Below are 18743 nucleotides of genomic sequence, written 5' to 3'. Positions count from 1 at the left end.
TTATAGAAAAGTGGAAGGGAGGGGGAGAGACACGCAGAGAGAAACACTGATGTGAGAGAGACATTGACTGGTTGCCGCCCTACATGACCTTGATCAGATTCGAGACTGAGACCCTTCAGTCCACAGACCGACAGCTCTCTGTCCACTGACCCACACCGGCCAGGTGGAAGTTTTAATTTTATTTATTTATTTATTTATTTTTAAGAGTAGCCGCTGCCACCATTTCCTGAGAACCTACTATGTGCCGGCTGGTCTGTCCGGTGCCCTCTCTGCCCGTACCTGTGTCACAGATGGAGGATGAGGCCTGGGGGACACGGTGTCCCCGCCGTTCTCCAACCTTCGCCGCGCGATGCCCCTTGCCCTTACCTGAACGTCGTTCGCTCTTTTCAATCCCGTTTTGTGCAAAAGTGTATGTTGGCGAAACCCATTACCTTGGCGACGGTCTCCCTGTCTCCCGTTTGCTCCAACCCAGGCCGCCTCCCACCCGAGGATGCGCTCAGAGGCCCCAACCCCCACCGGCCACCCCTCCCGCCCAAACCACACCTCCGAACCACCCTCTGCCCTCCGAGTGAGCCAGCAGCCCACGTCCTCCCTGCCCACTGGTGTGCAGGCAAGAGAAGCAAGAGAGAGACATAGGGCCCTTGCCTAGTGGCTTAGTGGGTTTGAGTCGTGGTCGGCAAACTGCGGCTCGAGAGCCACAGGCGGCTCTTTGGCCCCTCGAGGGTGGCTCTTCCACAAAACACCACGGCCTGGGCGAGTCTATGTGGAAGAAGTGGCGTTCGAAGAAGTTTACGTTTACAGAATTTGGCTCTCCAAAGAAATGTCAATCATCGGACTGTGGGTATTTGGCTCTGCGGACTCATGAGTTTGCTGACCACCGGGTGAGAGCCTCGGCCCCCTACGCTGAGGCTGCAGGTTCGATCCTCAGTCAGGTCACGTACAAGCAACACGCGGTGAATGCATCAACCCTTGGACCAACAGATGGATGTGTCTCTCTCTCTGAACACGAAAACACAAATGGGTTTGTTTTTTTAAAAGAGAGACACATAGGCATGCAATGAAAGAGAGAAGCTTGGCGGCCTGGGGTGAATGGGGTGCAGGTGGGGGCAGGGAGGGGCTAAAAGAGGCCAACAGCGGGGAGGCAGAGAAAGAGCATATATAAAACTTTCAACAATAAAGATTATTTAAAAAGAAAAACTGGGAACAATAGGACACATCGGGGGGACGTTGGAAGGCACCCCAGCTGGTTTCTAAATTCTAGGCTTGCAGCCATCAGCCTGGGGGTGTCACCCCAACACGTCTGTCCCGAGTCCCCGAGGATGAGACCCTTATTTAGAAGCAAATGCCTGGTGTGGGGTGACAGTCAGCCCAGATCCGTGGTCGGCAATCCACTGCTCGAGAGCCACAGGCGGCTCTGTGGCCCCTTGCGTGTGGCTCTTCCACAAAATACCACGGCCTGGGCGGGTCCGTGTTGAAGAAGTGGCGTTAGAAGAAGTTGAAGTTTAAAACATGTGGCTCTCCAAAGAAATGTCAATCGTTGTGGTGTTGATACTTGGCTCTGTGGACTCCAGGGTCAGGACGAGGCTGAAGGAGCGGGGTGGTGGCCCGGAGACCCAGGCACTGGCCGCCTCACCATCCCGGCGGCAGGCGGGGGCCGGCCCGGAGGGCGCCGCCGTGTGATCTCCACGCCTGACTATAAAAGGCAGGGGCTGCGGCTCGGGGCACGTGACCCCCTTTCTAAATAAAGCTCCCCACTCAGGGTCAGCTGACCCGGGCGGGGGCCGTCCTTCGCGACCCGGGGAAGACAGAGACAAGCTCTGATGGGTCACACGAAGCCGGGGCCACCCCGCTGACCCCCTTGGCTCCCAGCTGCACACCTGCAGGTCTGTACCACCTGACCCCTGGCCCCGGCCTGGGAGCTGGTTACATTTCATCAAAAGAAACACCCATCCCGAGGTGCTTAAAATTTAAAAAAAAAAAAAAAAAAAAAAAAAAAAAGAGGAGGAGGAGGATGAGGAGGATAAATGTTAAGATGGAATAATGGCTCTGGCCGGTTTTGCTCAGTGGATAGAGCACAGGCCCAAGGAATGAAGGATCCTGGGTTCGACTGTGGGTTGCGGGCTCCATCCCAAGTAGGGGGCATGCAGGAGGCAGCTGATCCATGATTCTCTTTCATCACTGATGTTTCTCTCTCTCCCCCTCTCCCTACCTCTCTGAGATCAATAAAAATAAAAAATAAACACACGATGGGACTTAGTTTAGCAGCAAGGCACTAGATTACCTGAGAGAAAATGGGGGAAGTCAGGGCCCATTCTAGAACTCAAGAGCCAAAAAGCACCTAAGACGAGCACACAGCAGGCAAGAGAACTAGATTCTGCCCGGCTAGTGTTGCTCAGTGGTTGAGCGATGACCTAGGAACCAGGAGGTCACGGTTCGATTCCCGGTCAAGGACACACACCCGGGTTGCAGGCTCCATCCCCAGGAGGGGGCGTGCAGGAGGCAGCCGATCCATGATTCTCTCTCCTCATCGATGTTTCTCTCTCTCTCCCTCTCCCTTCCTCTCTGACATCAATAAAAATATTAAAAAGAGAGAGAGAGAGAGAGAGAACCAGGCCCTCCCACAGGAGCCTCCCAGTCCCTCCCTCCGGGCACATGGCCCGCAAATAACTTGCCCAGAGCAACCAACCAAGGCCACGGGCCAAGCCTCGGCTTTGAAGACCATTTCCCTCCTCCTCCTCCTCCTCCTCCTCCTCCTCCTCCTCCATCCGGGGCCCCGCCTCCTTGGACGAGACTAGCAGGGAGCTACCACCCAGGGCGCACCCTCCCTGCCAGCTGGGAGCCGGACGTGGGGGTGGTGACAGGGCCCTGGGCAGCAGCGGGCCGTGGGAATGACCCCGGGAACCCCGTCTTTCACAATCCCGGGGCCGCTTGGCCGGCGCGGCCCTGGGATGACACGCTGTTCTCCGCGCAAGGGGGAGCGCGTCTCTCCCGACAATAAATCTCCCCCAGAGGAGGTGCCGCGCCGGCCCCCGGGGTGACGGCCAAGAGCCGGAGGCCGCGCCTGGGATGGATGCGGCGGTGCCAGCGGCCCTGCCGTGGGGGCACCGGCCTGGAGGCCGCCTTTTCCTTTCATCTTTATCTTATTTTACTTTTTATTTTATTTTTAAAAATTATGTATATAATTTTATTGGTTTTTTTACGGAGAGGAAGGGAGAGGGACAGAGAGCTAGAAACATGGATGAGAGAGAAACATCATTCAGCCGCCTCCTGCACACCCCCTACTGGGATGTGCCTGCAACCAAGGCACATGCCCTTGACCGGAATTGAACCTGGGACCCCTCAGTCCACAGACAGATGCTCTATCCACTGAGCCAAACCGGTTTCGGCTTATTTTACTTTTTAAATGCCCACCCGAGCATAGGTCCCCATGGATCTTGTAGAGAGAGTGGGGGAGAGAGAGACAGAGACAGACAGAGAGACACATCGACGTGAGAGAAACACATCCATCAGTCACCTCTCGCCCACGGCCCGGGGCCCTGGATGAGCCCGCCACCCAGGTACGTGCCCTTGACCCCCGCATCGAACCCGGGACCGTTGAGGTCCACGAGCCCATGCTCTCCCCCACTGAGCCACACTGGCCAGGACCCGGCGCATCCTTTCTAAGAAGCGTGTGATGGGCATGGTCTCCGTGGCAACCACGCCCGCCACGCCCTGCATCCCTCGAGTCCCCGGAAGCGACAGAAAGCCAGCCAAGACCGAGGTGACCAGAGACGTCCTGCTTTTGGCAGGAGACAGTCTGGATTTTGAACCACGTGTCCCAAAAGTCGGGTTTTTTGTTTGTTTGTTTTTTTTAAAAACATCGCAGGACGCGGGAGCACATGGTTAAAAATCGGGGCTGTCCCGCCAAAAGCGGGAACGTCTGGGTCACCTTAGCCAAGACCCCCTCCCTGCTTCCCCCCAAAAAAAACCCTCCCCACGGCGGGTCCTCCATGCAAGACCACCCAGCCGCCCGGTGTGCAAGCCGTGCACATGGAAGAGGAGGGAGCGAGGGGGCGGGACGGGACCGGGGGGGGGGGGTAGAGGGAAGGGGAGGGGGGCAGAAAGGAAGCCGGCGGGGGGGGGGGGGCCTTACTTTTCTGGCAGTGGTCCTGGGTCCAGCAGCGGTACTTGTACTCGTTGTTGATGGAGGTGCGGTTGCAGGTGGAGGTGCCCTCGAGGGCGCCGGGGCACACGTCCCCGCACTCCTTGGGGTTCTTGTTGCCGGCCACGTAGTTGTTGGACACGGAGTCGAGGACGAGGGACCAGTCCACGGTGGAGACGTAGCACAGGTCGGCGTTCTTCTCGATGCGCACGGCGCCGCGCGTGATGTTGCGCAGGTTGCGCAGGCCCAGGTCCTTGAGGCTGGCCATCTCGAAGACCACCAGCGCGTAGTTGTAGAAGAGCTTCCAGCCGCGGATGACGGTGAGGTTGGGGAACAGGTCGCCGATGCTCTCCAGGCCGGCCACGCGGAACAGCAGCAGGTACTCGGTGATGACGGTGAGCTTGGGGAAGCGGTAGCTGCGGTAGTCGTCGCCCTTGGAGATGAGCAGGATGTGCAGGTAGCCCTCGATCACCGTGCAGTTCTCCAGGCGCTTCAGCTGCCGGAAGTCATTGCGGATGTCGATGCCCGGGCCGCAGACTGCAGGGCGGGAGGGGGGAGGGAGGAGAGAGACACAAGAGGGCGAGACATGTGTGTGAGTGACAGGAAGCCCTTGTTATTTATTTATTTATTTTTAAGTAAATCCATTTTATTTATTTTTATTTATTTTTTTAAAATATATTTTTATTGCCGAAACCGTTTTTGGCTCGGTGGTAGAGCGTCGGTCTGCGGATTGATGGGTCCCAGGTTCGATTCCGGTCAAGGGCATGTACATTGGTTGCGGGCGCATCCCCGGTAGGGGGTGTGCAAGTGGCAGCTGGTCGATGTTTCTCTCTCATCGACTAGCTCTCTCTCTCTCTCTCTCCCTTCGTCCTCTTTGTAAAATATCAATAAAAAATATATTAAAAAAATAAATATATTTTTATTGATTTTTTACAGAGAGGAGGAGAGGGGGACAGAGAGCTAGAAACGTCGATGAGAAACATCGACCAGCTGTCTCTTGCACACCCCCTTACTGGGGATGTGCCCACAACCAAGGTACATGCCCTTGACCGGAATCAAACCCGGGACCTTTCAGTCCACAGGCCAACAGACTCTATCCACTGAGCCAAACCGGTTTCAGCCAGCCCTTGTTATTTTTAATTTTTGTTTCTGTTGCTCATTCTCACCTGAGGATGTTTTCTCATCCTTTTTTAAAAAATATATATTTTATTGATTTTTTTTTTTTTTTTTTTTTTTTTTTTACAGAGAGGAAGGGAGAGAGAGAGAGAGAGAGAAACATCGATGAGAGAGAAACATCCATCGGCCGCCTCCTGCACACCCCCCACCAGGGATGTGCCCGCAACCAAGGCACATGCCCTTGACGGGAATCGAACCTGGGACCCTTCAGTCCACAGACCGATGCTCTGAGAGAGAAAGAGTGAGAAACACAAGGCGGTGCTTTCAGGAAACCTAGATTGTCATTAAAAAATAAGACCAGCCCGGCCGGTGTGGCTCAGTGGTTGAGCATGGACCTACGGACCAGGAGGTCACAGTTCCATTCCTGGTCAGCGTACATGCCAGGGCCGCATGCTTGATCCCCAGTAGAGGGCGTGCAGGAGGCAGCTGATCCATGATTCTCTCTCATCATGGATGATTCTCTCTCTCTTCCTCTCCCTCTCTGAAATCAATTAAAAAATATATTTTCAAAAGCCATATTTCCACTGTGCTTAATGAATAAAAAAGAAAAGAAAAAAAAAGAGAGAAAAAGTGACCCTAACTGATTTGGCTCTGGATAAAGCATTGACCTGAGGACTAAAGGGTCCCAGGTTCGATTCCGGTCAAGGGCATGTACCTTGGTTGCAGGCACATCCCTAGTAAGGGGTGTGTAGGAGGCAGCTGATCAATGGTTCTCTCTCATTGATGTTTCTAACTCTCTGTCCTTCTCCCTTTCTCTCTGTAAAAAATCAATAATACACACACACACACACACACACACACACACATATATATATATTTATTTTTTTTTAAGGGGAAAAGGGTGAAGAGAGAGGGTCCTTAGACCCCTCGGGCCTCCATGGCTGCTGAGTCGGCAGCCCCACTTGCCGGCCGCGTAAGATCTGAGCGAACCCTCCATAAGCGCATTCATTCCACCCACGCCTACTCAGTACGTGCAACCCGCCACACACACACACACACACACACACACACGCACACGCACACGCACACACACGCACAAAAGATGGGGCTGGCAACGCTGTTATGATAACAAACACTGATACTGCTATCGTCGAATTAGTTCGAGTGGAATGCTCTGTGTTAAGTGTAAACAGACGCAGTTCATGTTAAGCCTTTTATCTCCACGTGTCAACGGGAATGTGTTTACATTGTATATACACATGCGTCTCTCCCCAGACACCCGTCCCCGCCGCCCGGCACGCTCTGGAACGGGAGGCGATGGTGAGGATGGAAGCGAGGGACTGCCTCGCACGGGGGATGCTGGGAATGAGACATTAAACGCCAAGAGTCACCGTCAATGGGCATAAGGGTCCTCCGGTGCCCTATGCGAGAGCCACTGCTACCCTCCGCAGAACCAGAACCGAACGGGTCATGCGTGCAAAGAGGCAGTCCTGGCCCTGAGGGGGTGGCCCAGTTAGTCATCAGAGCATCATCCTGACACACCAAGCTGGGGGGTTCCATCCCCGATCACAATGTGAACAAGAATCAACCAACGGTCCTAGCCAGGGTGGCTCAATGGTTAGAACGCCAGCCCGAGCCCCCACCCCCGCCCCCCCCGGAGGGTCACAGGTTTGATTCCCAGTCAAGGGCTCAAGCCTAGGTTTTGGGTCCGATCCCCTGCCCTGCTTGGGGCACATGCAGGAGGCAATCAGGGGATGGGGCGCTCTCCCATCAATGCTCCCCTCGCTCTCCTCTCTCTGGTTCGCCTCCCCTCCCCTCCCTTCTATTCTCTCTGAAAAAAAAAAAAAATCAATGGAAAGTTATGTGTTTGGACACGTGGGTGCAAAAAATAAATAAATAAATAAAAATAAAAAGGCACGGGTGTAGGAGGTGCGAACAAGACTTGGGAGATTCGATTGGATATCATTTCTGGATGTGCTCACGGGGTGTTCTGGCTGCCAGAAAGTAGCAAAAAATAAAACCTCCAGGTGGCCTCGGACCATGCTCATCAGGGGGGCTTCGTAGTGTAAAGGGGCCAGAGGTGAGCCCCCCAAACTGGGTTTGTGTCCACATTTATTTTTATAAAAAAAAATATATATATATATATATATATATATATTAATTTCAGAGAGGAAGGGAGAGAGAGAGAGAGAGAGAGAGAGAGAGAGAGAGAGAGAGAGAGAGAAACATCAATGATGAGAATCACTGATCAGCTGCGTGGCTCAGTGGTTGAGCGTCCACCTAGGAACCAGGTCACGGTTCGATTCCCAGTCAGGGCACAGGCCCCGGTTGTGGGCTCCATCCCCAGTAGGGGGCGTGCAGGAGGCAGCCGATCCATGATTCTCTCTCATCAATGTTTCTCTCGCTCTCCCTCTCTCTTCCTCTCTGAAATCAGTAACAATAGAATCTATATTTATACATAAAGAATCTCCCTATCAGACAGGGTCTGCTGAACACCCTGGCTGCTCTACCCTGGGCTGTTCTGGCCGAGTGACAGGAATGATGTCACGGACACCCCGATGGCAGGGCAGCGTGGCGAGGCCCTAACACGCCTTCTGAGTCATCTTTCCCCGACACCTCGTCTCTTCCTGCAGCAGATCGGTGCCAAGACTGCGGACAAATCCTGTCTGATTCATCCACCTGTGACCTGGCCCTGGATCCCCAAGATCTAAGCGCCCCAGGGTCATCTGTGTCCGTCAGTGCTTCTCCTTGAAAGGGACACAAAACACACACACACACACACACACACACACACACACACACACGGTCCTGGCCAGTGTGGCTCAGTGGATAGAGCACCGTCCTGCAAGATCAAAGGGTCCTGGGTTTGACTCCAGTCAAGGGCACGTGCCTCAGTTGCAAGCTCCTCATTGGCCCTGGTCAGGGTGTGTGCAGGAGGCAACCAACCGATGTGTCTCTCTCACATTGATGTTTCTCTCTGTCTCTCCCTCTCTTCTACTCTCTAAAAGTCAATGGAAAAATATCCTCGGGAGAGAATTACACACACACACACACACTAGACAGAAGAACGAACGGTACGCGACCTAGAGAGAGAGGAAACAGCCCAGTAAATATGAAAAACGGCCACTCTGTTCTGCTTTTAAGAGCAAGTGACTTAATTTCACTAACATTGATTTTTCCCCCAGGGCGATTTAATTCCGCCAACACCGCCTGAGCTCCTGATGCGACTCGGCAGTGACATCTGGGCCGGCCGCAGTCACCACGCACAGCGCAGAGGGAGGGTGGAGGCTGGGGGAGGGGGGGGGGAGTTGCTGAGATACGTGTGGCTCAGAGGTTGAGGCTGGCTTCTTCCTTAAAACCTGGGTCTCTTGGACAATTTGATAAAGCTAGGCCACTTCTCAAAAAACAAACAAACAAAAAAACAGTGGTCCCCACCCGGTGTGGCTCAGGGGATAGAGCGTCGGCCTGCAGACTGGAGGATCCTGGGTTCGATTCCAGTCAAGGGCAAATGCCCAGGTTGCGGGCTCCATCCCCAGGAGTGGGGCATGCAGGAGGCAACCGATCCATGGTTCTCTCTCATCATGCATGTTTTTCTCTCTCTCTCTCTCTCTCCCCCCCTTTCCCTTCCTCTCTGAAATCAAGAAAAGTATATATTTAAAAATATATGCACATAGTGCCCTAGATCAGTGGTTGGCAAACTCATGAGTCCACAGAGCCAAATAACAGGACGACGATGGACATTTCTTTGGAGAGCCCAATTTTTAAACTTAACCTTCTTCTAATGCCACTTCTTCAAAACAGACTCGCCCAGGCCGTGGTATTTTGTGGAAGAGCCACACTCAAGGGGCCAAAGAGCCGCAGGTGGCTCGCAAGCCGCGGTTTGCCGACCACTGCCCTAGATGGAGAGAGCCATGTTTCTTTCTCTCTTGTCCTCTCCTCCTTTCTCTCCCTCCTCTCCCCTGCCACTTTATCTAAAAAGCCGGTAGAAAAAAATAGCCTTACTCCTTGGGTGAGAAATTAAAAAGAAAAAACAAGAAACACATGAGCTATAGCGAGACACACGCAGCAGAGGGGGCACCTGGGCATAAACCAGGAGACGGGAAAACACCTCTCCAGCGGTGACGAGCCTCTGGGAGATGTATCTGAGCCTCTGGGAGATCTAGCGGGGAGGCTGCTGGCGTTGCCTGGGAGATCGATCAGCATCACCAGTTGCTGACAAGGTGGCTGAGAGCCGTCCATGCCTTTGTTTGGGGGCCGAGGCTGTCTCGGCAGCACCTCATTTCCTGACTTTTTTTTTTTTTTTTTTTTTCCCCCAAACGGGAGCTTTTCCCTCCTGCAGTGGCTTTCTGAGGCCGTGCACACGTCACAGGTGAGTTAGCAACTGGCTAGAGGGACTGGCATGGCCATCTGAGGGCGAACCAGGTGTGTGGCCCGGCAAGGGGGCCGGGTGGGTCAAGATGCCACTCCAAGTGGCCTTGGTGGCTTCCTGGGTGAAACTGGGGACCCATCCTGGCCAGGTGGGCACAGTCCATTGCCTCTTGGTATTTTTTTATTGATTGATTGATTTCAGAGAAGAAAGGGAGAGGGATGGAGGGAGAGAGAAACATCCATGATGCAAGAAGTGTGCACGCCCCCTTCTGGGGATCGAACCTGCAACCAGGGCAGGTGCCCTGACCCGGAATCAAACCGCAGCCTCCTCGTTCATAGGTCAATCAATGCTCAACCACGGAGCCACGCCGGGCGGCCCGATCCCACGTTCCTGACGCCCACAAAGTACCATGTGCACCTGAGCGAATACCTGAGCGAATCTTTTTTTAAAAATCAACCTTGACGCGAGGAGGGAAGCCATGGGCTCCTTAGTAAGTGTCCGGACGGCGTTCCCACGCACACCCCCCAGCCAGGCAGGAACTTAGCATGGAGGCCCGCGCCCATCCAGGCCGCTGAAAGGCTGGCTCTCCTCACCGGCCGCCTTCCCCCGGCCGGGCCCCACAACACGGAGGGGAGAATGCCTTCGAGACAAGAGGCCAAGCAAGCGGGAGCCTTGACTTGCAAAAAAGCTATTTTTTTTTTTTTCAGAGCTCAAGGAGGACCACAGGAAGTGGGAACTCCCGAGATGGGGGTTTGGCTGTTTCTTTTTCCTTTCAATGGCTGCTTTTCAAGGAGAGAGAGAGGGGAGGGAGGGAGGGAGGGAGGGAGAGAAAGAGGGAGGGAGATGTACGCTTCAGGCATTACAGATCCTGGGCGCTGGGAAAATGGCCGAGGCCCGAAATGGCCGCCTGCGAAATGGCCGCCGCCTCCTCCTCTGCGGAGGGAGGCCTCCGGGCCAGGAATGTCAGAAATCTCAGGCATGTTGCATTCTTTTCCGAGCCTCAGGAGCGCTGAGACGTGAGAGCCAGGAAGACCAGGGGGACAGGAACCGGTAGGTAAGCCCCTCGCGCTATGACCCCCCACGCCCAGGCCCACCCGGCCCCATAAGAGGCTCGGCAAATGGGGTTTCGCTTTAAGATGCGGCTGAGAAGGCGCTGAGATCGCTCAGGCTGTCCCCAGAGCCTGCCCTTTCTGCCCACCCCCCAGCTTAGCCTCCTGTGCCCTTTGCAAGGTTGAACCCCTAATGGGCTTCGGACCCTAAATAACTCACATTTCAAGGCACCCGTTGGGACACAGGCAGGAGGCAACCCATCGATGTGTGTCTCTCTCTCATCGATGCCCCCCCACCCCCTCTGCTTTCCACTGTCTCCAAAAATCAATGAGAAAAAAAAATACCTTCTGCCTGGCAGGTGTGGCTTCGTGGTTGAGCATCAACCTAGGACCCAGGAGGTCCTGGTTCAATTCCCAGTCAGGGCACAGGCCCTGGTTGTGGGTTCAATCGCAGGTGAGGGCAACTAACTGACCCATGACTGTTTCTCTCTCACACATCAACGTTTCTCACTTGCTCTCTTCCTCTCGCTACAATCAATTTTTAAAAAAATCAATAAAAAGTGAGATGTTTAAGACAAACCAAAGAAAGAGATCCGATCTTCCTGACGGACAACGGCCATTTGCAAACCTGACGCCGAGCACCTTGACCTCGCCTGACCTTGGCCTCCCCGCCTCACACCTGGGAGCGTTCAGCTCTGCCAGAGGGCTGGCTCCCGAGACGCGGGGAGCACGCCAGTCCCACTTCCAGACCCCGGGGGAGCTGTTGGCAGCCAACGTCCTCCCCCGGGTCCCGACCCACAAACGCTGCTCCCCCCAGGGGGGCGGGGAGAGAGCCTCGCGTGGCCAAACAGGCTCAGCTACCTCCCGGCCCCGTCGGAATCCAGCAGGTCCAGGCCTGAGCCCCGACTCCTGGTGGAAACCTCAGCGCAAAGAACCAGCCCGCAGAGTGGTGGCGGGAAGGGCAGACGGGCAGACCTGGCCTGCCACAGACAGACAGACAGGCAGGCAGGCAGGCAAGCAGGCAGCACGCTTCCTGGGTCCTCTCAGAGACTCAGTTTCCCCTCCTGCCTGAGACCACTCTTGCCTCCCGGGAGCTATCCCTCTCCTCCAAGGCTCCCTCTGGGACTGGGGATTCCGTCCCCAATTTTTTTTTTTTATGGAGCTAGGCCCTAGCTGGTGTGGCTCAGTGGGTAGAGCGTCAGCCTGCAGACCACAGGGTCCTGGGTTCGATTCCCATCGAGGGTACATGCCCGGGTCGTGGGCTCGATCCCCAGTGGGAGGCGTGCAGGAGGCAGCTGATCCGTGATTCTCTCACTGATGTTTCTCTCTCTCTCTCTCTTCCTCTCCCTTCCTCTCTGACATCAATAAACACTCCCCCCCCCCTTTTTTTTTTTTTTTAAATAGAGCTGTCAAAACCAAAGACTTTCAGTCTCATCAGCGAGGGAAGCCAACAGCCAAACAAATCCCTCTTCTGGAAAAAAAATAATAATAAGACTGTGACAACGCAATGGCACATCCTGGGGCTGATGGGCAATCAATTTCGTTTGGGCCGGGGCAGCACGCAGGCCCGGATCCTGCCTCGCTTTCCCTGACGGGGGAACGTGACCAGCCAGGCATCACTATGGAAACAGACCCGTCCCCGGTGACTCAGCGCCGGCTGGCTTCCTGGTGCGGCCGTCCTGACCTCACGAGGCCGCCCCGGGCTCCCGGGACACCTGCCACCTGCAAGGCCGTGGCCCCTCAGGCGGGGGTTTGCCTAGAACCCGCCACCCTCCCCACCTCACACGGTACACGCTCACCACGGAAGGAAATCGAGAAATGTTCTGGTTTTTGTTTTGTTTTTTCCCACTGTGGTGCAGTAAACACAGGTTAAGATTTCCCATCGTAGCCATTTTCTAAAATATATTTTTAAAACTGATCTGAGAGAGGAAGGGAGATGAAGAAGAGGGAGAGAAAAACATCCATGGTGAGAGAGAACCATGGACCGGGTGCCTCCTGCACACCCCCTACCGGGGCTGTGCCCGCAACCAAGGTACATGCCCTTGACCGGAATCGAACCTGGGACCCTTCAGTCCGCAGGCTCTATCCACTGAGCCACACCGATTTCGGCTAAAATATACTTTTAAAAAAGAAAAAGATAAACAAGGATGAGCTCTCCTGTGTGGAGCCTTTCTGAGGTCCAGAGTGGCCGGATTCCCACTGGTGTTTCTACCTCTGCTCCCCTCAACACTCACCCCCTCAAGTCACCACATCAGCCCCCCTTCCCCCCCACCCCCCCGCTTACCTCCACCGGGGGCGCTCCAGTGCGCAGGCCCCGGCTCCCAGGTGCTGTCCCCTCGGACCCAGCATCCCAGGGGCGCTGCCTAAGGTCAGACGTCCTCCCTCCAGGAGCCGGAGGACGCCAGAGCTCCCAGCCCCCGCCTTTCCCCAAACCCTTAGGCTCCCATCATTCAACACTGAACCCGTATGTCCTGGGACCGCTCACCTTTCACTTCTCCCAACAGGCCCGCAAGCTCCTGGAGGAGAGAGGAGAGAGGCCCTAGGTGGTTTGGCTCAGTTCTCACCTCAGTTGCATTGTTGCCGACCCCAGACACCTTGCTGCCGACCCCAGACACATTGTTGCCGATCCTTGTTACATTGTTGCCGCTCCTAACAGCGGCCCTGATACGGTGGTATTGTCCCAACCTACAGATGGGAACACTGAGGCCTGCGGCTCCCTTTCCCCGTGCCTCACTCACTGCCAGAGCCAGGGAGGCAGCGAGGTGTCTGAGGACGAGCCTTCAAAGGCACACAAGCGACCGCCCCCCTGACCTGGCGGATGAAAGCAGGCTGGCGCTGTCCAGGCCTGTCCGCTGCACATGCACACGGCGTTTTGTTTTGTGTGTGTGTTTGTGTGTGTGTGTTTTACAAGATACTCTTTTACAAGCTAAGCTCCAAGGGAACATGCCAAGTTCAGGTGATTGTGTTTACATTTTCTTCGGTAAGAAATAGCCCACCTCCCGGGACTCCCCGGGAGCGCACTGCTTTGAATGATCATTTCAGAGGTGTTAACCACGCCCGGGGCTCCTCTTCACACCGTCCCAGACAAGCCAACTTCCTGGGGGTGGTGGAGGGGGGCAGGTTTTACCTTCAAGGAGGGCGACAAAGACCTTGACCGAATAGAACCTGGGGTGGGGGGGGGTGGGAGGTTCCATCCCCGGTGTGCAGCGCGCGAGAGGCAGCTGATCCATGCTTCTTTCTCATCATGAATGTTTCTCCCTCTCTCTCTCACTCTCCCTTCCCCTCTGAAATCAATAATAATTTAAAAAAATAATAATAATATGCCGAAGCCGGTTTGGCTCAATGGTAGAGCGTCCGTCTACAGACTGAAAGGTCCCATGTTCGATTCCGGTCAAGGGCATGTATTGTACATTGGTTGCGGGCACATCCCCGATAGGGGGTGTGCAAGAGGCAGCTGGTCGATGTTTCTCTCTCATCGACGTTTCTAGCTCTCTCTCTCTCTCCCTTCCTCTCTGTAAAAGAAACAATAAAATATATTTTAAAAAATAATATAAGTAAATAAATCTTTCTAAATGTGAACTGAGGAAGCACCTGGACATGGAGTGAGAAAGTGGATTCTGAAAATACCGAGAAGGTATGAAACCGAACACACACACACACACACACACACACACAGAACTCTGCGGGTCTCTATTCGGATTTCTCACCAGCGAGCATCCTAATGCCCTCTGCTCGCCCAAGAGGACTCCTCTGAGGACGATCATTAACGTGGAACCACGTGTTTAAACGGAGCGATGGCAAGTAAACATCTCGGTTTCTTTTTCTCGGCATGAATCAGGAGTGTGTGTGTGTGTGTGTGTGTGTGAGTGAGTGTGTGTGTGTGTGTTTGTTTGTTTTGTTTTTAATCTCTCATCTCAGAAGCAATAGTGTGGGACTCCAAGTCCCGTAATGACATCTTAAATCCCACGCTGCAGAAAGCACCCTGCCTGCCGTAACTCTCCCCAAACTGTTTACATCGCTCGGCGAGAACTTAAGTCCCTCACGCTCAATACGGCCCGGTAATCTTAATCCCGGGCCACCTCCCGGGAGTCGCCACGGAAGCCCACCGCCAGCCTGCGCATCCTCCTGCCACCGGTTCCCAGGAGCGGAGCCGGAAAGCACAGTCTATGAGGTGGGAGGTGGGGGGTGGACCTGCTATCTTCCTCCTCCTCTGGGAACAGTTAACTGTCACCCAAGAGGCTGCATTTCCCTGCTGGCCGCTAGGTGGCGCGTCCGCATTGGAGAGGTGGGCAGCGTGTGTCCACCAGACATTTCTCAGACATGGGCAGAAACGGACAGATGAAAGAATTGAGGGGAAGAGCATACTAAACAGATCTCCCAAGTGGAAGGAGGGCTCCTGGGGCTGGTACTGGGGGTCGAGGAGGAGTAAAATCACACAGCTGTGCTTCACCAGCAAAATGCAATCTCGCTCAAGAACCTTAAGAAAATTATCTTATATGCGACTGAGCACCTACTGACATGGCCAGGGCAGTCAAGTATCAAGTGTGTCCTCTCTTCCTGGCACTATGCAAAGAGCACATCACATTCCTAAAGAACAGTGATGCCTGGCTGGTGTGGCTCAGTGGCTGAGCGTCAACCTATAAACCAGGAGGTCGCTGGTTCGATTCCCAGTCAGGGCACACGCCCGGGTTGCGGGTTCGATCCCCAGTAGGGGGCATGCAGGAGGCAGCCGATTTCATGATTCTCTCTCATCACTGATGTTTCTATCTCTCTCTTCCTCTCTCCCTTCTGCTTTTGAAATCAATAAAAAATTATATTTTTTAAAAAGAGCAGTAGCAAGTTTAGGTCGGAGTATATACCAGCCTCTATCTGAAGCACTTGATGTATTGACTCAACTTAATTTTTTAAGTAGGTTCTATTAAAGTTAACAGTTTCAACCTAGCTGGTGTTGCTAAGTGGTTAGGGCGTCGGCCTGCAGACTGAAGGTTCCTGGATTCCATTCCGGTCAAGGGCACACGCCCGGGTTGTGGGCTCGACCCCCAGGGAGGGGGCATGCAGGAGGCAGCAGATCAGTGATTCTCTCTCATCATGGATGTTTCCATCTCTCCCTCTCCCTTCCTTTCTCTGAAATCAATAAAAAAAAATTAAAAAAAATATTAGGGCCACATAACTGTAAAAGTGACCGCCACCATAGGCATGTTAGAAGAACACTGCTGTGTTCAGTCTGAGTAGCAGCCCACACGTCTGAGAGAAAATGGAAGGAGGAGAAAATGGAAGCTTCTGGCAGCTCTCTGGCGCTTTATGTAAGCACAGCAAATAATTTCTACGGTTTGACTCAGAGCCCTCAAAACTTATGTAAGGTTAAAAAAACACATGCATAAGGCATTTTATGGTATGAGAATGGTTGTTTTTTTTTTAACCTAAGAACTCAGTCCAGCCCTAGCCAGTTTGGCTCAGTGGACAGAGCATCGGCTTGCAGACGTAAGGGTCCCGGGTTTGATTCCGGTCAAGGGCATGTACCTGGGTTACACACTCCTACTTGGTCCGGGCCCTGGCCAGGACGTGTGCAGGAGGCAACCAATCGATGTGTTTCTCTCGCATAGATGTTTCTCTCTCTGATTTTCCCTCTCCCTTCCACTCTCTCTAAGAAATTAGTGGGGGAATTACCCTCAGGTGAGAATAACTCAAAAAAAGAGGAGAAAGAGAAAGAGGAGGAGGAGGAGGAGGGGGAGAATTCATTCCAATAACACAAGGAGGAAAAAAAAATAGTTCTCAGCTCAAGTCTAGAAATAACAATATTCCCTTGAGATCGTGAAATTGATTGATCTCCTAAAGTCCTAAGTGTAATGGAAATATGTATTGGGGGGAGGGGGAGTAGAAAATTCTTCAAAACCAGTATCTGGCTCTCTACAATCGGAGTAAAACTGATGGTTGAAAAACAGGAAACAATGTGGCCCTCGAAAGTCTGAAACCAAAGCTACTGTTAATATCATCTATGGTGCTAACGGCCTCACTTGTCTATTCCTCTTTCTGTACCAAACACGTGTCCCTTACTCAGAACTCATCAGTTTGGTGTTTTTGCTTTAAGTATATTTTTGTGGATTTCAGAGAGGAAGGGAGAGAGAGGGAGGGAGGGAGGGAGGGAGGGAGGGAGGGAGGGAGAGAGAGAGAGAGAGAGAGAGAGAGAGAGAGAGAGAGAGAGAGAGAAACATCCATGATGAGAGAGAATCATGGATCAGCTGCCTCCTGCACGCCCCACACTGGGGATCGAGCCCACCACCCGGGCAGGTGCCCTTGACCGGGAATCGAACCGGGACCTCCTGGTTCCTAGGTCGAGGCTCAAACCATTGAGCCACCCTGCCCGGGCTCCCCCTTCTTAGTTTCATTCAAATCCTGTTTTTACCAATCACTAGAAAACTCCCGCTCCTTGCCAAACACCATTTTGAAGGCAGGGTCAGAGCACTGGACTCGTTATTCGCGTTGCTGCCTGCATCTCGCTGGAGAGCATCTCAGAGAAATGAAGACGCGGCCCCCGGCACACACGTGCAATCACGGCACATTTAGGAAATTGAGAGCCGGGCATCCCTGACCTCAGGGAGCACCTGCCAGGAGTTGGCGGAGGAGAGCAGCTCCCTCCCAGCGAGCTGGCCCCGTGGGCACGGATACCTCCTTCCGAGAACTTGGGCTGATTTTTATTTATCTTTTAATTGAGTTTTAAAAACAAAATTGAAGGAAAATCACGAGCAGGAGGAACGTGGCGGGTGCGTGTTTATGATGAAGAAACGCGCTCCCAGCGTTAATTGCCGCCTCCATGTCATTTTTTTACCCTCGGCCGCCTTTCGAGGCAGCAAATGAGTGGGAATTAGACAAAGTCTCCAAATGAGAAGAGCGTCCGGATTTCCAGAAAGCTAATTAAGCGATGATGGCGTTAAAAAAGCGGAAAAGGTTCGGTTGCTGCGGCTGTTTGTTGTTGGTTGTTAATCCTCACCTGAGGATATTTTCCCATTGATGTTTAGAGAGAGAGAGAGAGAGAGAGAGAGAGAGAGAGAGAGAGGGAGGGAGAGAGAGAGAGAGAGATGAGTGGGAGAAAGGGAGGGAGGGAGAGGAGGGGAAAGAGAAACATCGATGCCAGAGACATCAATGGGTTGCCTCCCCCAGGAGCCTGGACCGGGGCCCTGGGATGGAACCTGCAACCCTGGCACGCCCTTGACAGGGACTGGAACCCACAAACCTTTGGTTTGGGGGGAGGGGCACGCGGCACGCTAACCACTCAACAACAGTGGCCAGGGCCCCCTGCAACTCGGAACATGCCACGTGCCATGCGTGCACACACACACACACACACCTGCGACTCCTGGGTTTTGGCAAAAGGGAGCCCCCGGCGCTGCGCATTTTAAATCAAAACTGTCAAAACCGCCCACGTTATAAAGAAGGCAGGGTGGCCGAGCATGGCGAGCATGCGGGTGGGCGAATGTCTCCTTTAGGTCATGCCCTGCAGCGTGACACTGCACCCCGAGGCAGAGGGTACCTCCAGCACAGGCCTTCAAAAGACCCGCGGATCTAACTTCACCATCTTAGGTCTATAGCAAGGTTCTCTAAGGGCCTTTATTTTTTTTTTTAAATGCTGTTTGCAGTCTTCTTTGAAAACAATGTAACAGTTTGCAGGCAACTGTTTCAAGCCGGAGTATCTAACATGTATCTAACATGCCCCCGAGGCCACACAAGGAAAGTCCTCCCTTGCTGCAGCCAGCCGAGCTCAGGCAGGGCCCAGCCACAATGCATACAGCAGGTGCCCACTCAGCGCCCGGCTGTGTCTGTCCTTGTTGCTTCTCGTGGCTCCTCACGTTCTTACAAAACCGATGGGAACCCGGGTGGAAAAGGAAGCGGCCATCCCTCAGGGGTCCCCTCCCTGGCACGGCTCAGTGAGGCAACAAGTGAAAATGATCCATTTCATTTGCATTTACTGCCCCGGCTAGGCTCTTGCAACAGTAACAGAGGAAACACATTCTTGTCCGGTGAACTCAGCCAAAACAAAGGCCCCAAACAAACGTAAACAACAATTCTTTGC

General features: G+C 53.7%; 1 protein-coding gene across 3 annotated transcripts in view; it reads right to left on the bottom strand.

The window, feature by feature from the left end:
• The window catches only part of IGF1R (insulin like growth factor 1 receptor), a 95883-nt gene that overhangs the window by 71846 nt on the left and 5294 nt on the right, over positions 1 to 18743 (bottom strand). For all 3 annotated transcript variants that reach the window (XM_045571999.1, XM_045572000.1, XM_045572001.1), the window contains exon 2: positions 4133 to 4678. In XM_045571999.1, the coding sequence (XP_045427955.1) occupies positions 4133 to 4678 (546 nt within the window). The remainder of the gene's footprint in view (positions 1 to 4132; positions 4679 to 18743) is intronic.

The sequence above is a fragment of the Pipistrellus kuhlii genome, unplaced genomic scaffold (assembly GCF_014108245.1).
Source record: "Pipistrellus kuhlii isolate mPipKuh1 unplaced genomic scaffold, mPipKuh1.p scaffold_m20_p_42, whole genome shotgun sequence".
In the NCBI taxonomy this organism is placed as follows: domain Eukaryota; kingdom Metazoa; phylum Chordata; class Mammalia; order Chiroptera; family Vespertilionidae; genus Pipistrellus; species Pipistrellus kuhlii.
Note: the sequence above shows the minus strand (reverse complement) of the source record. Positions and strands in the feature narration are given on the sequence as shown.